The following is a 26,441-nucleotide window of genomic DNA, read 5'->3' on the forward strand; positions in this document are numbered from 1 at the left end:
CAAACTCTAAAAGGGTTTTTTTCTTATTGAAAAAGAAAATGAAGTAGTAAATTGTATAATTCTATATACACACCACGCCGAGCTCGAAGTGATCGCATGTGTTAGTGTTAATTTTTCTTTTGTTTGGATTTCATTTCACGCGCGGTCGAGCCGATTTTTTTTTTTTTCAATTTCCCAATTTTAGCTCCCGTTCTAGTTTTTTTTCGTTGGCCGTCGCAAATTCCTTCGTTGTTGTCTATTCTAAAATCCGATGCGGACCCACGCATCGGTATAGACACGTTTATTTTGTATTAATGACACGTGAGGGATCAAAGCGCTCAAAGGACCCTCACCCCCGATGCGGACTTAGGACTCTTAGGATCCTCAACCCTGAAACCAGCATAATTTCTTTTTGGCCCAGTTTTGGTCTGAAAATATAAGGCGGATTATATTTCGCACTCATGTCATCTTTATATCTAAAGGAGCGATTACCACCTGTAGTCATTTTGGATCACGTTGCTCCCAGGGCGTAGGTAAGGCAGCGTCTGATGAGTTACCTTTCTGAGCCAAACCATCAGTCGCTTTTTTTAATTTTTGGGTATTTAGCTCAAAAAAGGGGGTCCGTAAACCACAAATGTGAAAGAAAGTTTCTTCCTAATTGGTCCGGTCCGACATCAACTGGATACGGACTTTGGACCTCAGTCCTCAAAGAAAAAAAAATTATGTTAATGAAATCAATAAAGTAAAGCGATTTGAGTTTGCCCAGAACTTTCTTTTTAAAGATCAAACGTTCTCGTTCTATAGATTTAGTTTAATGTATTCTCCAGCGATGAAAAATACAAAAGCGTGGAGAAAGCCTAACACAAAACTGGAGCCGAAAAACCACAGTAAAATATGTTGAGGTAATTGTTTTGGTGTGAAGCTGTTAGGAAGTGGAAAGCATAGGCGTGGAGCGCACTATGGATGCGAATATATATACCAAAGTTTTTAAAAAAACCATGTCAGCGCAGAGAAACAAGGAAAATGTACTAAGACAATGACCCGAAACATAAAGCGCGCACGATAATTTTCAGAACTGATTTATATCCTTCACAAAAATACTTCAATCTTGGTTGCAATTTCGAAGATGTCTTTTCCATACAGACGTATTTTCAGCCACTTTCCAGACGTTCGCATTAAAGCTTTCGTTTGTAGTTTGGGTGAGACCACCCAAAAATCTCTCCAACGACTTCTGCTTTGATGACACAATCTACTCAAACTAATGAGAGAACAAAGAAAGTCAGTGAGGGAGAAGGTCTAATAGAAAGTAGCTTCACGCATTAACGCAACCTGGATGAAGCGGCGTTCCACAACTGGTGTTGTTTGTGATCGACGTATCAGTGAGCGCCTCAAATCTAAAATTTACCGCAATGTCGTCCGTCCTGTCGCTCTCTATAGTTCTGAGTATTGGGCGACTACAAAAGACAATGAACGGCGTGTTGTGGTAATGGAGACGAAGATGTTGCGTTGGACTAGTGGTGTGACACGTTTTGATCACATCCGAAATTAGGATATCCGTGATCATGATGGCGTGATTGCGCCGATGGTAAAAAAAATTCAAGAGAGGCGTCTTCGATGGTATGGTCAGGCGATTCGTGCTAACGAGAATTCACTTGCCAAGATTGGCCTGAACATCGAAGACGATGGTAAACGATCAAAAGGCAGGCCGAAACAACGGTGGCTTGATACGGTGGATGGGGATTTAAAACCCTCGAGATTGCATCCATATCATTTGATAGAGCCAAGTGGCGAAACAGATCACGACGAGCCGACCCCGCTTGTGAACGGGACAAAGGCTAAAAAAAAAGAAATACGGCTTAAGCACTACAGACAAGACAGAATATTTTAGATGTCTGATTATGCAATCTATAATTTTTGGGTAGAATTTGAAAAGTCGTTGACAGATATGTACGTCATATAACTTTATGATGGATACATCGACCGCAAAGTCACATATTTGTTCTTAAAAAGTTACCCCGTTCAATTTCTACTAGATAACATAACTAGAGGGAACGAGGTAATTTCGTGACTAAAGGATTACTGGATATATAAATCTTCTGATGCAGTGGTGTTTACTGGGCTTATTGAATATATACGATACCAAAGGGGTAGAATGAATTATTTGCGTAGTTTATGATGGCAATGTCCCAGTATCGACAAACTGATACTGTGCGAGGAGTAAGTCAATCTATGTATCGGACGCCCTTATCATACTAGGCAAAAGCCTGTAACTAACCAACAGATGTCGAAATACGATAATATCGAAGATTATATTGAAAAAAAACATCCCCTATACCAGCTAGGAATACTCATAGAATGTGACTCACAGCTTACCACTTGTTTTGAACCTCAACACACAATAACATGATTTGGCACAAATATCATTTGAAATAATAACTTAGAATATCTCAATCCAGATGATAACGCGTATAGGAAAAGCAAATATACTTTTAACACATTTCACTCTGTCGTCCATGTTCAGAAATAAGGGTAGATATGACAATGCAAAATGCGGACTGACAGCCCTATGGCTTCCACAACACTTAATGATAAAGTTACTAAAAGCAAGATACCTACCTATCACTAGTAACGATGTCAATACCCACAAAAAGCTAATGGCTATATAAAAGATAACTAGTCCTTCTGTTCTTTCCGCCACAAAGGTTACTTTTGGTAGGTTTGCAACATCCTGGTACGATGATCGAGACCATATAACTTCCGTGCAAGCACTATCTGTAATAAAACGCCACCAATTCAGTTATTAATTCAAAATTCATGTTTCCTTTACTAAAATATCAAAATAGCATTCGAAAAGCGAAAAAAATGGAGAGGAAAGATATGAAAATCTTAAGAATGATAAAGTAGATAAAATACATACTTCGAAAGTAGATAAAGTACATTATGGTCCCCAAATTGGTTGAAGTCATATCGAACTGGCATTCGATAGCCAGTAGCGCCCAGATAGATAAAACAAGATACAGTGCTCCTTGAAGCTGAAAAAGTGTACATTGTGGGGTTACTGACTTTGAATTTTAGTCTCCTTATCGAAGAGCTCTATACTCACCATCGTTATGGACCCTATGACTGCAATCCTAGAAAATTTCCTATTACTAGGCGTGTCCATCGTTCTGTGGAATTTCGGCATATTGGCATAGGCTTATTCAATTGAATCCACAAGACTGCAACTTATTCTATCTGACAAGCTCCTCCTACTTAGCTTCCCATGAATTCGGTGGGTCCTTGTAATATGCAACTGGTGTCCGGGTCTAAAAGGGTAAGTAAATTTCAATGTATAACTCTCGAATCTCTGATCGAACGTTAGTTCAGATTCTTAGACTGACTAATAAACTTGGAATCGCACTGGACGAACCGACATTGCGGCGAACGGTCCGGACCAATCACCCACAAAACCTAACAGCGAAGCGAACTGAAATTACGACACCTGTACCAAAGCTTTACTGCTGGACTAAAAGTTCCTGAACATTCAAATTGTTTTGGTTTTTTTTCCATCGATATCTTTCTTTTCAATATGTATATGTATCTATATTTTGGCCACACATAGATAAGATAACCCACAGGTTGAATCAACTGACGGTTGATATTGATGGGGTAATGCACGTCACCATCTCACCTTGGTATTTTAGTTCTAGTAAACACAGGCCTATGCAGTATTCATTTTAGAGCCGTCCATGGTAGAAATTTCCGAAGCTAAAAACGGAAAGTTACTTTTCATCAGTCAAGTTTTCCCGAATCGGAACAAATGCACATGCATTATTTGCGCAGGTTACCGATCAAGTGATAATGGTGGCATAGAAGATAGGCGTTGAATTTCCCTATCATTTATTTTATCACAGATAATTCATGCATTCGCACAAATTTCACAGTGAATTTATTTGTAGTTGAATACGATTAAGTTAATGAAAATTTATGATTAGATTGATCTCGGGCTTTCCAAATCAGTATTGTTATTTCTGCTATTTGATCATCATGATTCGACCTATTGAAAGCGACTATAAATAAATGAGGAAATCATAGCATAAAATGGCTTATCTAAAACGGAAAAATTCACCAATAATATGCAATTACGTTTACATGACTCTTCACTTTTTAGGATGACTCACAGAATTTAGTTCGGAAGATCAAGTTTGCCGTATTCAACCCACTTTTCCTCTCAGTTCCACAGAGTGTGAAGTTACGTTCTTACGGATTTATATTCTGGTCAAGTAAAGGGGAGGCGGCCCAGATTCCGGAAATGCAAGAATATTCATGCTATGATGCCACAAACGCGAAATATCGCGGAAAATCTGGCATCAGACAGACTGGCCGAAATCGAGGAAAATTGAAAATTTCCACGACCCCCGGTCGACAAAATGACCAAAAATTCAAAATCGTCGGATTCGCGCGAACGATACCTCGATCGAAAGGAAAGGCGGCCCAGATTCTGGGAATGCAAGAATTTTCATGCTATAACGCCACAAACGCGAGATATCGCGAAAAATCTGGCGCCAGACAAAATGGTCGAAATCGAGGAAAATTGAAAATTCCCTCGAGCCCCTCTCCTTATAATGTGCAGATACGGAATCAAAATCTTGCGGTTCAACACCCTAGAAGCCGTCTTCAACCGGTTCAATTATTAATAACACTAAGTTTAGTATAGCATGTCGAATGTGCGCATTTTGGTTCTGTCTCATGATTCCTCGATAAATGAACGCTTTATTGGTTCTGCGACATGACGGAAAATGGAAAATTTTGCCCCTTTGCATAGCAATAAGACGTCACCCTTGCTTTATTTAGTTTTTTCCAGCTAAATTCATAACCAAATTAATACAATTCCAACTAAATTGATGTATTTTTAGGGCTAAATTTCAATTTCATTTAGGTTCATTATTATGATTTTTTAGCTAGAAAAGTTCTAAGACCGAGTCCTGTTCAGTGTTGACTTTTTAATACTAAAGATACTAAATTTAGTACCTTTTGAAATTCATCAGTACGTCAGTAGTTTTGTTTCATTTTTCAATACTTTTTTAGTTAAATAGGTACTTTGCAGTACTTTTCAGTACTTTTTTTGGTAATATCATGTTCTCTTGAATGGCAATATCACGCTACCTATGGTTTCGATTGTCAAAATTCGTCAAGATTTCCATAAAATCACTAAGTGGTGGTTTCAATGAATGCATTCTACTACATCACAAAAGGATATGAAATGGAACTACCTGAGGAAGATGACAGTTCGTAAATAACGCTACGTCATTCGTAATTCACAGAGAAGTCGGTTCAAAAGTGCCACGACATTTGCAGATGTCGCAACATGCACGGGTGGACATGGACATTCGCTTTCGCCTGCAATTGACATGCATAGTTTTAGGATTTGCACTGTTGTTAATAATAGTGGGTATAGTGGTAGCTTCGTGATTTTTTGGAGATTTTTCGGTTGGGTAGGTTCTGAGAATGGATCCATGAAAAAATTTACTAACTTTCAGCCCCGGTCCTCCCCGCTTGTGCATTAAATGTCAAAACTGAGACCAGTTTTCTGGTACTAATCGAGAGCTTTCATTTGATGACATGACTACATTCGGTGAAACACATTTTACACCTGCCTTTTGCGTGTATGGGGACCTTCCCTTAAATTCTACGTAGAACGATGTAACTCACTGTATGCATGGGCGTCTACAGTTTCTGACTTCCCACCAAATGTCGTGTCAATCCGTATAACCGTTTCGGAGATAATGCGTGTGTGTGTGACAGACAGCTATATAGCCGGCCTGACAGACAGAAGGTGAATCCATTTTCATAAGGTTTTGTTTTACACAAAACTTTAAAAAGGAATTTCTTAACTTCGAACTGCTATAATTTTTACACTAATGACTAGAGTTCCGTGAAACTCCAGTATTATGGGCGATATATATTCTCTAAGCTAAGGGGGTTTTCTGGTTAATCTGAAAAAGTTGGTTTTGGTGAAAAGTGCTTGTGACGGACACACAGCCAAACAGTAAACCGATTTTAATAAGGTTTTAGTTTACACAAAACTTTAAAAATGTACACCATTCCCTTGTATGGGGAGTGACCCTTAAACTCAACACACAATCGTAATCTACTATATGTACATTTATGTGCTCTGAAGGAACTGAATTCACTTTACACCTACGGATCACTACCATCGGTCGCTGACAATGTGCTTCAGCTCATGACTTTTCGAGAGGCTTCCACCCTACCTTCACTGTTTTGCGCCACGCAATGCTAGGTCGCACTCAATTTTCAACTTCAATGAATGGACCAGTATAGCGTATGCTTGAAGAGTGCGCCGCAGATGAAAAGGTGGTAAAAGTTGAAGAAGTGGCATAAACTTGACGCAGTGTCACAAGACCTGAAGGAAAAATAAAAGAAACTGCATTGGAAAGGCAGCTCCTTTGGGAGTCAAGAGCAAAAAGTAATGCTTCGTGACACTCCTAAATTTATTTATATGTAATTGCTCAGTCTGCTGTGCTTGGTTAGCCACTGTAATTTAGTAATGGTAATTAGAAATGAACAGTCCTCAATTAAAGATGCTAATATTATAACAATATAGTACAACAACGTTAATTGTTCGACAAGGGCTGGGTATCCCGTTGAATGATCGGTGAATAGCAACAAACCTTCAATTACATCCGCGCACAGAAGGGAAAGAAGGGTTTTGCAGTTTCAAGCCACCCCAAAAATATCCCTTCGACGACGGTGTCAATGAGATAACAAATTCTATGAATAAGAATCAGATGGTGTTCCATTCTCCTCAAACTTTCGATTAAAAGACTCATTAAGTTGCTTCCCTTCATTAGTTTCTTTTACTTGATTGCCTTTTCAATTTCGAGGTCACATATAGGTGGAATTACAAATGGATGCGCAAATCCTTCCATTGCAACTCACTGGATGATAAGCATTGCAATGTCCTTGTCATCAACACAGCAGAAATGTTCGACCTTCTTTTGACAAGTCAATACAGATCTCTATTGCTCTCCTAAGTCCCCAGTTCATCGTAGGGTTCTTTATAGGAGGCTGTTCCAGTAATGATTACTGGACGGAAAACAAGTTCCGAATATCATTAACTACAACAAAACAACAAAGACACTGCAGAGGAATAGGAAACATAATACCAACTACATGAAAGCCCCGGGACTAGCAGTGCTATCTCCACCAACCATGCGCGAATTTATATCACTTAATCGACGATCAACAATAATTTCGAATGGGGAATCTTTCAATTTATTTGTCTCGTACTTTAATTGGTCTTTATCCTAATTGTGGATCAACCAAGGAATATAGTAGACCATAACAAGCAGATTACATACAGGAGATTCGTCTCCTGACGCATTGGTTGAATTTGAATGCTGGAAGAAAAGCATTGCGCATATTCGATATTCTTCAATCACTTGTGCATGAAAAATCTCCCGCATTTACTATGGTGATAGTGTCATGTATGTGATGCATGGGTTGGGAAAACATCATTAGGGATCATTAGCGATGTGCTTTATTATTTTACTTTATTTTTTTTTTTGTATCTCCACGAAAAATAAATATCTTCGAAATTGTCGAATAAATAAATTAATTTAAGAATAAAAAAACCAAATTTAAATTGCTCATGACATCATGAAAGTCGATATTACGTAAGTGTTCTATCCAAATCCGCACCGAACTCGAGATAGCAAACTTTTATCATGTGAGCGAGTCTTAAGAAATAATGCACAATTGATTTTCTAGCTACGTTACATATGGAACTACTACGCGCCCGAAATTCTCAACATAGGAACTACTTTATCAAAAAGCGGGGAGGAGGTTGTTTGTTGTTCCGTTAATCTACTAATTTAATATCGCTAAAGAATTAACACTGAAATCTGTGAACGTCGAAACAACATATAATTTCTAAAGAAACCAACGAATTATATTCATTTCGGTTGCTGCATCAACGTTTCTTGGAGCTTCACAGCGACTGACATTCCTTCATATAATTAATTAAGCCTCCTTGAACTTATCCAATGACATTTTTATTAATATCATAGTGAAATTCCTACATCTCCAGCATTTACTCCATCTCAGTTTTTTATCATAATTCAAATATACATAGACGTATGATACATATAAATGTTACTTCCCGGCCAAGGTCGCCACAGCCTTATCAGCAACTTGTTCACCGCTAATCGTAATTTCTCCAAAAAGCCTTTCATGTTAAGTTTTTCGCGCAATCTGCACGTAGTATGGCAAAAACCTGAAGTGTTATTGTTTCACTCTCTCTAATAAACATAAAAAACATGATAGAGCTTATATGGGGGCAATTTCAAACAATGCCATAAAATAATTCGAAAAAGAATATTTATGAAAATTTAATCGTGGACCGGATGAAAGCGTATTGATAAAAACAAATAATCAGAAATGTTTCTTCGAACGTATTTTGATTCGTAGATTGAAATCTTTGTTACAAGAAATTCATCTTAAAGCATATTTGAAATGATCCTCATAAAACCATTATTTAGGCAAAAACTTCACTGAGCAGGAAAAATATAATCCCGACGGATTAAAAAAATTATAAATACTTTTTGGCGATTGTAGAGCCGTAAATTAATTCGTAGCAGACACACGCAAGTTGAACTTCAAGAGGAATTTAGCGGACTCCAAATACCGCAGGATGAAAGGCCGGCGATCTGTTATGAAGTTGTGATCCAGAATTCTTCACCGCTGAATCAAGAATGACTCAGTTCCTGATTATCCAAGTGCTTCAAAGGGAAGACCAGTTACGTTTCTGTGGATTTACATGAGTACTCACCTTAATTCCAGTCTTGTTAAGATGCGGATTCACTTTGTGACCACAATCAGAGCCCTGCTGAGCCAAGCCCAACGGTATCAGCATATACTGAGTGCATGGCTCAGTATTCATACTGGTGGATGCAAGGCCAAAAGTCTCTGTTCGTTTGAACATAACCACACCCCCATGAAACTCGGACTATGGGGCCAGAATTAGCAACATTTGAAACATTTGAATTCAGGAGTTATCCCGGTTACCATGGTGCTGGAAAAGTTTCGTGACCTACAGCCACTTCAGATGAGTCTCCGTGCAGACTGTGGTTTGATCACCCTAATTAGGCCTTTGGAACACGACCAGCAAGAGGTTAGATATTGTCTTCTATTTGTAGTTAAGTCTAAAATTGATAGACCAGAAGCTTACTCCAAACTACAATTTTATTTTATAGTGTATATATATAGATTTCGGGAGCAACTTACTCCCTTCATCAGTACAAAGCTACGACCAGCAAACCAAAGCGATGTAGCGTGTCTCGATGCTACAACTATAGAGGATCTCCTCGGCCACTTGGTTTTGGTTTGGCCAACAGGGGTGCTGCCTCGTCTTCCTCGCCGCCACCTCTGAGCGCCAAATTGAAGGACAAGAACATCCTTTTGAATCTTTTTTCATATAAAACACCCTCAATTAAAGCTGCTTTCGGTCGCTCACTATGATAGAAAACTGATGAGCCATTCAGATTTTTTTTCAAACAAACCCAGCTTCATCCAGTCACAAAAAGTTGGTATAAAACTTTATAGTAAAATATTGAAAAAATCCTGAATTGGAAATGGAAAAGTCTGAATTTGAAATGGAAAACTGTGAAATAGATTTGCAAGAGTCTCGAAAGTTGGTTAGTTTGGAAAGTTTTGAAGTTAGTTTGGAAAATTCTGAATTTTTGGCATATTGTTAGTTATAAGGTTAAACCCCAAAAGGTAATTACAGACATCATTTATAGGAAAAACTTCTTATAAGGCAAGTCAAAATCAATGGAAATTGAAGAAAGGCTGGAAGCCGGAATCTCAAAGTTTCAGGCATGAAAGGTTTTGGTAATTTTCCATTAAGAATATTTAGCTAAATGTACCCGATATTCAAGTCGATGTGGTATTCACATTTTATCTATTATGGTTAGTTATTTGACCCGAAAGCAGCAAATTTGGCCAACTATAACTTCATTAATAATAGTAGGATTTCCAGCAAACTTTCTAGTATGATGCTTTCTGCTACAACATTTTATGGATCTAGGATGAACTTAAGGGAGGTTCGCAGTAAATTTTTAAAATATAAAAAAATAGTATTATAAATTTTATTTGAGCAGATATCGTAACGAAGAGTATTTTGAGGCCTAGGAACTATGTTCATGGATCACCATAATTTGTTTCAGATTCTTTGGTTGGGTAGTTCCAGAGAATGGGCTATTCAAGTAATTATCTCCTTTCAGGCCCCCGCACTCGTCCCCTTTGCAGCCAAAGTCAAAACGAATATCTGCTTCGAAGAGTACATGACTATATTCAACAGAAAAAATGTTGCACCCCTCTTTTACAACGATTAATTATTTGAAATAATAAAAACTTGTTTCTTTTTCGTTGGTGTGAATATTTATTCTTGCAAATACCAATATTTCGGGAACCACTTGTGGTTCTTGCAAATACCGATATTATGGTTCCCGAAATATCGGTATTTGCAAGAATAAATATTCACACCAACGAAAAAGAAACAACAAGTTTTTATTATTTCAAAGGACACTTTGGTATGATACGGATGAAGGACCTAGGTAGTACACCGTCACAGCCGGAGTGCCACAGAGCTCAGTGTTGGAACCTCCTGTGGAATGTGATGTACAGAGGAGCCCTTGTCCGTCCTGTGTCAAAGGAGGCCATGATAATCCGTTCTGCAGATAATCTAGTCGCGAAATAACCTGAAGATGTTGAAATGTATACTAGCGAAGCCATCAGCGCCATTAAAGAGTGGTCGGAGATAGTTCAGCTTGATCTTGTGGAACGAAGGGCGAAGGCGAATCCATCTGAAAAGAAAACAAAATTCCGAAAGGCGGTAAGACGGGACTCGTTGCAAAGGTGGCAGCAATTGTGGAATGACTCGCAGAGGGGTTGCTGGAACCACACTTCGATTGCCCATATACAGTGAGCGCAATTTCTATATACGCAGTCACATTTTTCCTCTTTTTCTTAGAAAATGCATAGAATGCCAAGATTGTGTGAAACAATTGAAGGGAATATAATTTCCTAGGTTTCCTAAGAATTCGTTATGACAGCGGCATTTAGTTTAGCGGAAAAATTTTGTACGATATTTTGTTTCTGATCGAAAGCGATCATTTGCAGGTGCGCAATTTCTATATATGCAGGTAGCTAAAACGTCTATAAAATTAATTTTGAAAAGTTTTTTTTTTGTAGTTTTTGTAGTGACGTGAAATGTTGTAGTGTTCTACGTAAAACGGTGCTCAACTTTAACTTTTTTAGCTTAGATTATAGTGATGCCTCGTGGAAAAGTGTTAGCCGAAGAAGAAAAAGCCCAATTTGCCAGAATGGAAGATTCGGGTCGCACAATGACAGCGATGTTGAGGTAAATTAGTAGATCCGACGGAGTTGTGCGGAATTTCTTTAGATTAAAGGGCAAATATGGTACAAAAAAGCATCCGCGTGAAAATAAAAGAATCGCGAAAAGAGAAATCGCCCTGATTAAAGAGGAAGCTACTAGAAATACAATTTGTTTCGTTCCAGATTATGCCGAAATTCCTTGTTCCTATTAAAAAGAGATGGTTGCAACATATTTTCCTTACTGATAACTTCATTAACTATAAAAAACCTGCTAAAGTAGCTCATTTAACACTGACAAATAATAAGGCTCGTCTCAAATTTGATAGATCGTGGATGAAATGGGATGAAAAATGGAAGGCAGTAATTTTTTCGGAAGAGAAAAAATTCAAGCTTTACGGCCCAGCTGGATTTAGCGCATTTTGGCACGATCTAAAAAAAAAGAAACTCCTCGAATGAGTCGCAACTTTGGAGGCGGCAGTGTTATGGTTTGGGGGGCATTTTCTTTTCCCGGTAACCTTCGACAGGGAATCGTACCAACCAAAATGAACTCAGTAATTTATACTGAGCTTCTGGAAGCCATTTTGATGCCGCATTTAGATAAGAATAATAACATTGACTGGATTTTCCAACTTGACAACGCCGCGGTACACGCTACTGCATACACGAAATCATTTTTAAATGACAAACAAATAAAAAATTTGCAGTGGTCCCAACGAAGTCCTGATCTTAACCCCATAGAGAATATATGGGGGATGCTTGCAAGGAAAGTCTATGCGAATGAACGCCAATTTAGCTCCGTACTTGAGTTAATGACAAAAGTTTTAGAATGCTAGGACCAAATCAAAGAAAATACTTTAATTTAATAGCCTCAACGCCAAATCGAATTTTCGAAGTCATAAGGTCCAATGGGTGCAAAACAAAATATTAGTAACTAGTCAATATGCGTTTATTTATTTCAATAAGCTTAAAAGTGCAAGTGCGTATATAGAAATTGCGCAGTAAAAATGTAATTTTTGGTAATTTAAAAAAAATTAAGATGTATTTTGTTAATTTTTTTTGTTATTCTAAACATAAATAAAGATACATTTACTATCATATAAATTTTATATTTCTCAAGGCTTCTATATAGTCACAACGAGCAATATATGGGGTGCGTATATAGAAATTGCGCGCACTGTAGTGGAGTGGAGCATGTCAAGTTCCCCTGTCTGTCTGGTTCGTCCCTACGTACTTGAGGAAGGCGATCAGACCCGAGTCTGCAAGGGACTCATCTGAAATGGCTCTTGCCACGAAACCTCACCGGAGGTTATCTGGTACCATGGGAACCGGGACGGCCCTTTGAGAGCATATGCTCCGGGAGAATTCCTGGAGGATGTGTTCTCGGCCCGGTTATTTGCAGTCTGGTCTGGTCAGAGAGGAAGAGTCTAGAAAACTTTCTGAAAATCAACATAAGCCCGTCAAGGAAGCGTTGAAGTCAGAGGGAAACCTGTGTACAGTGGACTCCGCAATTATGATAAAAGGATTCAAGCGGAACTTGGGAAAGCGGTGCGCGCAAGCAGGTGCGAAGAATGGAGGACTTAGTCGCTAGTTCTCTCCGCGAAGTAATGCTTTGAGGCGATTCCGCGGAGAGGAAAAAAAGAGAAAGTGGGGGTGGTTTTAGTAGATCGTTAGGGAATCCCACACACTTTTGCAACCTGGCACGTGTCTTTTTAAGACAAGCAAAAGGCAAACAGACAGGCAGTGAACCAATTTCAACAAGGTTTTTGGAACTGCACCAAAATACAGAAAAGGTCGCATCGGCTACACCCATTGCAATAAAACTATGTTGGTTGTAGCTAAATATAAGCCAATATGCAGATATTGACTATTTATATCGAAAATCCATAAAAATCCAAAACCTGCCTAGGGAATTTCACCTTCTGTTCTTGTGATGGATATTAATTCACATTCAAAATCACATCAGAATTTTGTTTTTTAAAGGAGGTCACAAGGTTTGAATAGCTCGGAATCGTTGTTCTAAGTAGGTTCAAATCTTAGAATAAATCCCAAAATCAGTTCAACAAATAATCTTAGCTAACGGATTTAAATAAAATTCCATACAAAATAGATGAAATCAATGCATAAATCAATCCGTAGTGCATTCCGCAGTGATGATGGTGCACTGCATCCATTCCAAAAATTAGAACATCAATCTTCGAGAAACACTTCACCTGATTTAATTTATAAAATTTCCAAAGACATTGAATTATTGTAAATTCCAAGAATATGAGTTCAAAAAGTGGCTGCAATAAATAATACATACATAATAGAAACTTTTCTGATTAGCCCCATTTTTTCCAGTAAGTAGTTCCATACAATGGCCATTGGTTGAGGAAATGAGAATAAGTGATAAAAATGATTCGCGGTGGTCAATTTAAAATTTAAATCAAACAAATCAAGTTCCTGTGCGATCTCAGGTTCGAGATGTGTTACATAGGTACGTATAAGCATGTGCTATATATGATACAACCAGAGTTAAGTGTTGTTATAGAATGGCTCTGGCGTACTCGGGTATTTTGTTGTTGGCCGTGATTAATTTAACTTAACTTTTTAACTATGTTCAGCTTTCCCCGTTTCGAACATTTTGTCAAGCCAACTTCAGGTTTCCCAAAAATCTCCGAGAATTCCATCTTCCGTTAGTGCATGCACTGGATGATTCCGACATCACCTAATACAAGGTTATATCAAGCGGCCGGTTTGGGTCAATTCAATCGGGAAATAATAGTAATATTGGCTTATAAAAAACTTTCTCATCGCTCTTAACAGCAGAGGCTCGAACATGCTAATCAAGAGTGAAAATGAATGTTTTGCAAAAATTTTTTATGCAAAAATTACTCTTCCGTTCAACCTTTATTCATTTTCAACCGCATCGTTGTGCTGCGAATGACGCAACCATTTTTCAGAATATATTTGGATAATTCATCAAAATTGACTTATGATTATATAATTCGTGGAAACAATGAATTTTATTTGATGTTGAAGAATCAAAATATTTACAAGTAATAATTAGTAAGCTCATTGTCTGATACAATGGATCAACGCGGTAATTGCTTTCATGACTGTGATGGAAGGCCTTATTTTCGGCATTTAATCTTCATTCGAATTGTTTCCCTTTCGTTGGAATGCGTGTCGTGGACACGTGTACTTACTTCTCTTCTATGTAAATTATCTGAAATATTGCGCTACTTTATAGTGTACTTAGAATTATTAGGTCGTTTGGAGTAGAGTGAGTCAGTTTAGTGTAATGACGATCTTGTCTAGAGAATAATTCATGAATCACGCATACTAAAACAAAGATAAGAGGAATAGTCGATTTCATGTACAGAATGAAAGGGCTAAATATTCCACATAAACGCAAAAAAGCATTATAAATGTCTATTACCAGCAGTTGAAGTAGCAACGATGATGAGAAGAAGCACTTTAAAAAAAGGACCAAACAGAATCATGAGTCCTACGATGAAAGCGTAGATTGTGTTCACGTTGCTGCAAAAAAATCTAGGAGATGCCTGCTAAATCACCACCAAAAGCTCTGCTAGCAAATCCTACCTCCACTTCCATGGATGAGGAATTCTTTCTTAACGAAAAGAAGAAGGAGGAGACTCCCCCACGCCTACGAACGGAGTAAATGGTGCCAACTGATCTTTTAGGTAGCCCTAGCCGGAATAACTACTTATTACGAAGCCATGAAAGAAACCTCGGACTGCACAATAATAGACCTGACAAAAAGTTATTTGTACAGAATAGAATCTGCTTAGCCTCTAGTCGTTACCCACCCCGAATATAAGACTGATGCATTCCAAGAAATGCGTTGGACAGGGAGAACAGGGACCGGTCTCTCAGAGAAGAACGATTGCACTATAGTATATAGTCTATAGCCGTCTATCTAATAAACTATTAGTTCGAACAAGACTTTCTAGTCAACTATAAAATAAAACCTCTTCTTCTTTTTCTTCAGCTTTTGTCCCATTCACAAGCAGGGTCGGCTCCTCGTAATCGGTTTCGCCATTTGGTTCTATCAAATGCCTGATCTGGGTGCAATCTCGAAGTTTTTAAATACTCATTCAGCGTATCAAGCCACCGTTGTTTCGATCGGCCTTTTGGTCGTTTACCATCGACTTCGATGTACAAACCAATCTTGGCAAGTGAATTCTCGTTTGCACGAATTGCGTGACCATACCATCGCAGACGCCTCTCTCGCAATGTTTCCACGATCGGTGAAACCCCATAACGATCGCGGATATCCTCATATCGGATGTGATCAAAACGTGTCACGCCACTAGTCCAACGCGACATCTTCGTCTCCATTACCACAAGACGCCGTTCATTGTCTTTTATAGTCGGCCAACACTCAGAATAGAGAGCGACAGGACGGACGAGTTTGCGGTAAATTTTAAATTTGAGACGTTCGTTGATACGTCGATCAAACTTCATCTGCATAAAGCAATGTGTAGGGCGCTGACGTTTGATGTCCCGTATGACGGTTTCCATAACAAGAACAAAGAGGAGTGGTGAGAGGACCCTTCCTTGATGAACACGAGACACGAAGTTGTTTTCATACACTCGCCATACCCCGAACTTTACTTTGCCGATCGTGGTAGAGCAGTTGAACCCAGCGCACGAGTTCTTCTGGCACTAAGTGTTGTCATAAAGCATACCAGATGAGTACTTGTGGCACACGGTCAAGGGCTTTCTCTAGATCCAGAAATGCAATGTAAAGAGGGCCATGCTTCCGAAAATGTTTCTCCGAGAGTAACCGCGCAGCGTTTATTGCGTTATTAGTTCCGCAGTTTTTGACAGATCCGGCTTGATTCACGATTATTTCAATGACTTCGCGAATACGGTTGTCAAGAATGCGTTCAAAAATCTTCATGTTATGGGAAAGTAACCGGATCGAACGGTAATTTGAACATCCTGCTCGACTACCTTTCTTTTTCCATACTGGAACAGTGGTACTTTCTTGCCAGTCAGATGGTGTTCTTCCTTCCTGAATAACCCGATTAAAGAATTCACTGAGCCGCAGTGTTGGGTCCCAGCTCTTCGCTTTCCAGAGCTCAGTTGCGATGTTGTCAGGTCCTGTAGCTTTCCCCGATTTCATTCGTTTTATTGCCTCCTCGACTTCAGTTGCGCTGACAGGTGGAACTACTCCAAATGTCGACAATGATTGTGGAGGTGGAGGATGAACGAATCCTTCAGTTGAAATTTGCTCGAAGTATTCTCACCATCTATCCGTCGTGGCCCTTCGGTTGGTAAGCAAAGTAGCGTTCTTGTCATTAACGCACCAGAAGTATTCGATATCCAGTGTACGTCGATGTCGACTTTTGACAAGTAAATACAAATCTCTCTCGTCACCCCGAGTGTCCAGTTTATCGTAAAGCTCTTTATAATGGATATCTCGGGTAACAGCGATCGTTTTCTTTGCTTCCTGGTTGGCATTCTTATAAATTTGCCAATTGGTCAGCGTTTTGTCATCGAGAAATTTGTGGTAGAGGCGTGTTTTTCCACGGACCTTCATTTCAACATCATCATTCTAAAGCCAAGTATCTCCGTTGATGTACCGCTTACCGGGCTTGGTGACCCCGAGAGTTGCAGAGGCCGCTTTGTGGATCATGACTTTTATTTGGTTCCACGATTCTTCTACATTCGTAATGGTTGGTAATCGCGTAAGTGAGATTATTTCCTCTTTCTTCTCACCAAATCGCAACGATTTAATGCGCCGCGGGCCAGTGCGTTCCTCTTGCTGTTTTATCGTTGGCTTAATTCACAGGACGGCAATCAATGGCCGATGTTCAAGTGCAATCGTCTTATAGGGAACGGCTTTTCAATCAGTGACAGTGGTAAAATGTCGGTGTCTTATGAGAATATAGTCGATTTGCGTTTTACTGTTCCCACTATAAAATGTAGGAAGATGAGATAAACGTTTGATGAACCATTTATTCATAAGAGCAAAATCGATTATACGTTCGCCACCAGGGTTCGCCAGGGTACGCGGGGAAGGAGTGAATAGTACGATCAGCTAATATAATGGTGAACTTCATCAGCCGATCAACGAATCATTCGACTTCCTTAATAGCATCATGGAAACCCTCTGATATGGCAATGCCAACACCATGTTGAGTGTGTGGGTTGCCAAAATAGAGAAGTTTATAGCCATTTTTACCGCGTTCGCGTTCAATGTCGCAACTTTTGGCACCAGACCATCGGGTTTCTTACAGAGCGCAGATATCAATGCACCTTTTCCGAAGGGCTCTTGCGAGTTCCTCGGTCTTTCCAGTTAGGGTACCAACATTTAGCGTGCAGATACGTATTTGTTTTGTTCGTTTTGTTTGGACTAAATTGATTACATTGGCGAATGGCTATGCATTCTGCCATCGTGAGTTAAATTTCAAAACATCAACAGAAGACACTGTAGAGTCGAGGAAGGATGCCTTCTAAATGGCCGTAAAACGAAGGCTCGTAGCCAGCCCCATGTATGATATCAAAATTAGTCAGGCAATACGTAGGAACCCATAGCCTGTGCAAATTATCAATGACAACGGATTTTGGATTACGCTCTTCGTTTGATCGTAAATATACGTTGGCCACTCCAAATGGGTACACTTTCGACCAAATTAACCAGGTGCTAATCGAACGCTTCACATCTCCGCCTCATTATGTCAAAACATATAGAGATCCAATATAGACTCAGATCTCCATTTCGTTGGTATGGCGTCTCGTAGACTAATAGTAACACGGCCTTGAATCCCCTCTGACAATCTGGTGAGATCAAACGCTGAAGCGATCGCTAACAAGGCCCTTTGTGACCTAAGGGAAATAGATGTGACAATAAATGCAACTATCAGATGCCCTGGAAGCGAATCCCCAACAACTGACATTCATACGCAATTCAAGAACATCGTCCTTGGTATGGCTTTAACGATATTTGACTTCAATTGCCAGGAAAATTGGAGCGCCTTGTATGATGATGGTTTTGTGGCGCGGCAGGATCCGCAGCATTCGAAATTTATTTCAAATGTTGCCGATGCGGACGGATAGATGGCGCGGAACTCTCCACTCACTTTAGAACTCGCCACGGGAGTGGAGAATTAGCGGTGAGAAAGTGCCGTTGGTTGGGACAGAAAGGACCGCATGGAAATAAGCCGGTCTTTTGTCTCCAACCGCGGCGAGTAACACTCACTTAAATCAAAGTTTGAAACGTTGTATTAATTTTTATATTGTTTTATGGTTTTTAATTCTATTTTATAACCACACTCGTGAATTAAAGTTATTCGATCTATTAGAGAAGTTATTTCCTCTCTTTTCCTAGTAGAATCTATCTTGGTGCTTGAGAAATAGCTGAGTAATTCATGTTTTTGAATAGACCAACTTAAATGGAAAACTAAATTATTAATAAATGAAAGTGGTTTGCGAATCTTTCTATTTTGTATATTTTTACAATCCAAATTATCTAATGTGGTATAAGTTTCGTGCTCTTTTCCAATAAACAACAATTAAGAAACTAAAGTTTTATCAGAGTGAAATTCCTGGCTGTTCCTGGCGGATGAAAAAAACGGAAGCGGTTGTCTAGAAAGAGGCACATTGTTAAGGTAGAAGCCGATGGATAGACGGTTTTCTCTAGCCCACTATCAAATCCTTGACGCAATTATTGGTGGTAAACTGAGCAGGCAGCGCCTAGAGCCTGCGTGTCAAAAGGCAGATAGTGTCGCCGCTGAATTTGCAAAAATGTTGGCAAATGTTGGTCGGCTGCGCATGCAAACTCTCAGAGACGGAAGCAGGCGAACTCAGTTTATTGGATAATGGCTTTCAGAGTTTGCCGCGTTTTTAGAACTACGTCAGATGAGGTGGTGATAGCGGGCATGATCCCATTGGACATTGTAGCGAAAGGAAGTGTCGTGCTCTAGCATCCAAGGAGTATGGAAGGGCAGGCAGAGCGCAGAAATGTGGCAAAGTTAGAGTCGTATGATCTCTGGTTATGCAGAAGGGATGGTTTTTTTGAGAGGTTGGTGATCGCACAGACTAATCCTCAACATTAGAGTATGAAATAATAAAAACTTGTTGTTTCTTTTCCGTTGTTGTGGATATTTATTCTTGCAAGTTCAACAAGTTCAACTTGTTTGCACTGATGAAGGGAACAAGTGGTTCCCGAAATATCGGTATTTGGAAGAATAAAATACCTACCAAAGGAAAAGAAACAACAAGTTTTTATTACTTCTATTAAAGTTTTATGTTAAATTAACAACGGAATGCATATCGGCAGCAGTCCCAGAGGATCTGGACACCCACATAGACTTATCGTGAACTCTGTCAAAAAGAGAAGCGACTTCTCACAGAAAAGAAGGAAGCCTAGGAGAACCAATAAGCCTATGAACTTAAGAGGGTTCCTTGGCAATAAATGAATGTACCTCGTCTCATTCATTAATGTGCAGCTCGAAATCTCACGCCGCCTGCTCGAGCTGGATGTAGATTGAACATCACGGGTTGTTCTTCCCATAATGTCGCTATCGCTAGGGTAGGATGATGCCTCTCGCTTTCAAATCTGCATCGTAAATCAATTTCTTCAGGGCCAGGTTAAAGAGGACGCATGGTAGAGCATCCCCTTGTTTTAGACCGTTGTTGATGTTGAATTATCTCGAGAGTGATCATGTTCCTTTTATCTGGCCTCGCACATTGGTCAGGGTCAGCTTAGTCAGTCTTATCAATTTCGTCGGAGCAGTGTCCCGTTAAAAGCCCTACTATCGTTTTCATCCCACTTCTTAAGGGATAACAAAAATGCCGCTCTAGTGGCCCTAGGCTCTTTCACAAAGATTTTCGATTGCCAGCAAAAGTTCAAACTTCTCCACTCGGCTGCGTGAATCTTTGCAATTTCACCCTTCAGAGTAGACTTGACAGTAGATGGTCGGATTCCAAGAGCTGGTTCTGGCCCCACCATTATGGATCTGTCTGTCAGGTCTGTCAGGTTCCTCATTACCAGCGATGTTAGAGTGCCCCGGCAACCGCATCAGGAATGTTTCGTTCAGTCGGCCAAGTTTCAACAGCACCTGATGACAACTCCACACCAACTAGCTTGATATGTAGTTGTCATTTAGTACTGATAATGCCGCCCGACTGTCGGAACAGATTCGAATGATGCGACTCCTCCACTTTTGTCGCAGACATTCTTCTGCTGCCAATGAAATGGCGTATATCTCCGCCTGGAATATGGTGGTCATTTTTCCGAGGGGTCGGGCCAGTTTTATAATCTGATTCTCCCAGAACACCCCTGCGCCCGATCCACCCTCCATGACTGACCCCCCCAGGGTCAGTTTTATAATCGGATTCTCCCAGAACACCCCTGCGCCCGATCCACCATCCATGACTGACCCGTCGGTGAAGATTGTTAAGCCTGTAATCTGAAAAGACTCATGGCCATTTGTCGACCATTCTTCCCTTTCAGTGATTACGACAGTGTATGTCTTTTCAAAGACGAATCTGGATACCATATGATCGGTCGGCATCAGGGCAACCGGATGTTTTTCAAGGAATTTCCAGATAGACGCATGACCGTGTGATCGGCCGCCTTCCCACGCCCCAATGGTATCGAGTCTATATGCATCATTGGCTGCTTTCCGTTTCACCTCTAAGTGAATGGGGGGTAAATTTAGGATGGCTTCAAGTGCCACAGTATGTAATACTCATTACTCCAGTAATACTTAGGCAACCAAGTCTCTGAATCTGCATTCGCAGCAAAGTTCAGTCTTGGCCACAAGACGAAGCATGCATACATCAAAATGGGTTTTATTATGGATATATACATTCAGTATATCCGTTTTGGTGAAAGTCCCTAGGTCTTACCTATCGCATTCCTACAGTACCAGAGCAATTTGCAGGATTTTTGATATTGTTCCTGGATATGGTGCTTCCACGTTAACTTGGAAACGAAATGTACTCCTAAGTACTTGACTGTTTGCGCCTACTGGATTTCCGCCCATGCTTAGGTGGGTAAAGTATAGGTTCCTAAGGAACATAACTAGTCCAGTCTTCCTAGCATTCACCGTGAGTCCATTGCGGAGGCACCAACTGTGGATTTCATGCAGAGTTGCATTCAAGCGGTCACATTTTGTGTCCGCAAACTTGCCGGTAATTATTACGACTAGATTGTCCGCAAATGCTTACTTGAAGACTTTTTTGTACTCCAGGAGCCGCAGCAGGGTATCCATTACCAAGAGACATAACAGTGGAGAGAGAACCCCTCCCTGTGGGCAGGTCCTGAGACATCCTGCTTCAATGCACGATATGAGGAATTTCCTCCACTCCAGCATGTGAAGGATCCAACTGATTAGCAGCGGTTCGATTCCATGCTGTCTTGTCGCATCACAAATTGTCGCGAATGAGGCATAATTGAAGTTACCTTCGATGTCTATGAATGCACCTAAGGTGTATTTCTTTTCGAACATCGCCTTTTCAATTTTTGCCGTAAGTTCATGGAATGCTGTGTCCGTGGACTTGCCTTTCTGGTAGGCGTGCTGCCTATTCTGAAGTGGCCACTTAGGAATGTGTGTATCCCTTATGAACCGATCTACTAGTCTTTCTAGTCCTTTTAGCAGAAAGGACGTTAGACTGATCGGTCGGAATCTTTTTGCGTCTGTGTAGGTGGGTACCCTGGTTTAGGAATGAATAACACCTTCACATTATACTATTTAATTGGAATATAAACGTGTGCTAGGCATGCGCGATATATATTCCGAATGTGTAGACCCAGGGCATCCATTCCCTCTATTACTAGCGCAGGAATGATGCCATCCGGACCTGCAGACTTGTATCTATAGAACGAGTCAAATGCCCATTTTACTCTTGCATGCCAGATTCCAGTCTCTCGGTTGAGGGTTGTATGCACCTGTTGGCCTCGAGATTGGATTTTGGATGCTGCCTGGGAAGTGCACTTCAAGCCGAACAGTACTAATTAAAATCTTCCATTTGAGTCCCCATATGACCAATTCCCGAAAAAAATGTCTTCACCCCCTTGAGAACTCAATGCAAAATAGTGCTACTCACTGCAAATAAAGGGCTACAGAGCCTCCATACTCTCACCATATTCCATGACAGTAACTTTAGCCCTTTTGGAGTAGATCTAGTGTAACGGACAGACACTGAATCCAAAGTTTTTCTATGCCAGCTCCTGAGAAATGTGTTTCAAAATTGCCGTTCCAAAAATTTACGACGAGCGTATTTGTTCCATTTTTTTACAACGTCATATACTTCAACAAATCCGTGTAATCCATACATTCCCCATGCCTTCAAGCCAGGCCAATGAACTTGCTTTTCTGAATCATTAGGATGTTAATCCTGTGTTTTTCAGCCTACTCAGCCATTGCTCCAGGTGAGCCTGACGTAAATAGATACTGAACGTTCTGATAACAAGTTTGTTGTCATTGCTCTGTAATCTTTTTTCTTTTCATACTCGCTGGTGAATTATAATAGATGGCCTTACTTGCATTGTCTTTCTAGACCTTTAAACGCTTAATGGCATTTGTGATATTTAATTTGTGTTAGACTACTGCTTACCCATACTCAACACTTGTGGAAGTGGGATATGAATCTAAATGTCAGCAAAATATCCGTGTTTTGTCATTTTTATCTCTTTATCTCCACTAAGATTTACTCAATATCTGCAAATACTCGTATATATTCGCTTTTGAGAAAAAGACAACTTTCATGATTTTTATCACCTTGTAAGATTGTAATTTTCCTCTAGTCATGAAGCTCTTATAGACGATTCGTAGTATATTGCCAAAGAAGTATCTATCCTATGGCTCAATACGTGTATTTTATTAGATTCGCCCTCGGTCAACATGCATAATAACGCGTACTAAGAGAAAAAGGATCAGTTTTCTTTCCACTAGGTATCCCGAGAAATAATATAATGGTATCAAAACTATAGAGGTTTTCCCAGAATACAAGTGACGGTAAACTAATTAAATCAAATGAGCACAAACCGCACATTTTACTAATAACTACACACTACGGATTTATCAATGCAGTAGGTCGGTAAAAAATTGGAGGCAATACATATTGATGAAACACGATGCGATCAAAAACCCAAAAGAATACTACAAGAAATTCAAGGTTTTCTTCATTTTCAAGGTGAATCTAGAAAGTCATTGTGAAAACGAAAAAGAGAATAGAAATTGCAAGGGAAGCAAATAAAGATGTTTATATATGAGAGTCGACGGTCAGACGTAATCCTCAGACCAACCTTTATAAAGAAAGTCCACAAATTGATCTTAGCTAAGCGCTCGCTGACATTTATAAGGAAAGCGACTTCCATAATATTCAGTTACGTTATCCGGAAGATACGTACCTGCAATTCGGAAGGTATGCGATGATAATGCCACTAAACAGTATCTAATTAATCAATTTATTTGTCAATTCCCATGTAAGACCTCGGGGGCACTGTCGAAATTCACACCAGAATGTTAACTAAACTTCTAAACTATGCACCGAAGTATCAACTCAAAACGACCAGAGTAACAATACCAAACAAATTACGTAATCACCGGATAGTTATGCTTAAAAAATTACATCTATTTACCCCCGCAATAAATAATGATGTAACTCAAGCGTCGAGTAATAAATAATGGTAGCAATCCCGAACTTGCATGCACTTAGCACCTTCTCACTAACCACACACCACGTAATAATGGTATTTGATTGGGCTCGAAATATAACTTTTCACGTCATCTCTTAAAATATTCGACAAATCTGGGTCTCCAAATTTCTACGAGGTTTCTGGCTACACCGGTTTTTTTTTATAAACGATTCTAATTACACAATTTTTTCTCAGTTCAATTTCAGTAGGAACAATACGTAATTATCTGTAATTCCTGCAATCTTAATGTTATCTCGTTTTTTTTGTTTAGACTCCCATGTTTGCAGGTTTTCGCGCAGTCCCGCCACACTTTATCGCTCTACACTCGCAGATCGCGTAAACAATGATTTCATACGTATGTTAATTGAGTTTGCTTGCATTTAGTAGCGTTCAGTGGATGCACTCGCGTAATTATCATCTCAGGTATTGCCCCACGTTTGTGCACTCCGCCAGTCGCACTTGATGAAGCTATGCCTCGACGATTTCGCACGACCTTCGAAACAGATCAGTTCGACGGTTAGATCTAGCTATCTAGTATCTGGTATCTGGTATCTAGTATGTATCTGACGATCGCACCGCAAAACCCAAACTGATCGAGTCAACTGATCGCTTCTGTGTCTCATGCATAATTTGTTTGTCCCAGAGAGCTGTAATCTTCCCAAATTTCCGTTGATTGTATTATAGTTTTTGTCTAGGGACCCGATGAAAAGTTTGAATCGGGTAAAAGGTGTGTTTTGGTGATCTACTATCAAAGCGGATCATGCTAATCAAAAACGATGAATCGAGTATTTTTTTGTAATTCTGTCCCACTTTAACGCCACCTTTATACTCAAATCTACATACACTCAGCAATATATGATTAATTTCGGTTAACTTTTCATTTTGAATTATTTTCCGAATGTTATGCGGTATGAGATTGGATCGGAAAGCTTAAATAGGAACGACAAACGGTTTTATATTTTATCAGATGAAATTGAGATCCAAAGTGCGCAAGCGGATACATCGCAGTGACCTTTCAGAATTTCTTCAGATTAGCTTATCAGCATGGATTTCATGGTAAGACAAGAACGGGAGCTTTAGATTGTTTTCACTACTAATCGCGTAGGCATTTGAGATACATGTGCATTGAGTCCGATAGCATTATTTAATCAGGCAAATATTCACAACGCTCTTGAGTTCATTCGAGATAGCGGAGCGGGTCATCAAATCCCTCATAGCCGAGCACTGTACTTCCAACAACACTCTACCCGAGTTCCAATTCGCCAACCGAACTAAACACTCGGTTGAGCACGCACTTCTTGTTCTCAAGACTGATATCCTTCTAGGTATCAATCGGAAGATACCCACCATAGCCTGTCTCCTTGACTTTAGGAAAGCTTACGACTCCATATGGACTCACGTATAAGCTCTTCGAAATCCTGAATATCCATCCGCACCTCTGTAAGCTAATTCTTAGCCTTCTAGATGGGCGAAAGTGTTCAGTCAACATCCAACAGCACCTTTCCTCGTCCTATCCTTGCCCCGCCGGCATTCCCCAGGGTTCAGTCCTTTCTGCAACCTTTTTCTCCCTGTCCACCGCAGACATCCCGAAGCCTACTACCCACCCGTGTCATATCCGGATCCTCCAATACGCAGATGACCTAATCCTGTATACCACCACCAAAGACATCTCCCGCGGTGAAGCACGTCTGCATGCTTATTTAGACGAACTTTACCATTATTTCACCCGTTGGAAACTCTCCTTAAATGCCAATTGCGAGACCATTGTCTTCCATGGAAACATGAGAATGACGCCGAAAATGTGGAGCAACATTAGATCTTTGTCACTTAAAATCCGCGACGATCCCATCCCTACTGTGAAGGAAGTCACCTACCTCGGAGTGACAATGAACGCCCGCCTCTCCCACGTCCCTCATATAACGAAGGCACTAGGTTCAGGTCCTTGTACCCTATCCTTAAATGCAATATCCCCACGGTTTTGTTATAAACAGCTTATCCGCCCGCTCCTCATTTTCGGCTTCATTTTCTGGTCTGATTGCTCCCCATCCCAAATGGAACGATTCCGCCTTAAGGAGCGCAGGATCTTTCGCTACTACGCCACCATTTTTAAAAACGAAGACCGCTCCAAGTACATTTCCAACCAGATCCTCTACGAGTCCTGCCAAACCCCACGTATCGATGCCATCAACTTCCTGGTCAAATGTCAATCCCATCCCAATCCTCTTGTCTCCAAAGCCGTGCAAATAGAGATCGTTGAAGATAACCTTCTTCGGACTCATCTGTTTCCCCAGATCCTCTTATCCCTCCAATCACAGAACCGTCTTTTCGATCCCTAAGGTAGAGTAGTCTTCTACACAGACAATTTCTCCGACTCCCAATTTTTTAAACCTACCCATCATTAGCG

General features: G+C 40.1%; 1 protein-coding gene across 5 annotated transcripts in view; it reads right to left on the bottom strand.

The window, feature by feature from the left end:
• The window catches only part of LOC119649193, a 29,137-nt gene extending 4,514 nt beyond the window's left edge, over positions 1–24,623 (bottom strand). The window contains exons 1-4 of one of the 5 annotated variants that reach the window (XM_038051229.1): positions 23,981–24,623; positions 3,083–3,284; positions 2,897–3,011; positions 2,596–2,751 (exon numbers count right to left, since the gene is read on the bottom strand). In XM_038051229.1, the coding sequence (XP_037907157.1) occupies positions 2,596–2,751; positions 2,897–3,011; positions 3,083–3,163 (352 nt within the window). In that variant the 5' untranslated portion in view covers positions 3,164–3,284; positions 23,981–24,623. The other 4 variants (XM_038051225.1, XM_038051224.1, XM_038051228.1 and 1 more) reach the window with 4 other exon arrangements.
• Positions 24,624–26,441: the final 1,818 nt, after the last annotated feature.

This window comes from Hermetia illucens, chromosome 2, assembly GCF_905115235.1.
Source record: "Hermetia illucens chromosome 2, iHerIll2.2.curated.20191125, whole genome shotgun sequence".
Lineage (NCBI taxonomy): Eukaryota > Metazoa > Arthropoda > Insecta > Diptera > Stratiomyidae > Hermetia > Hermetia illucens.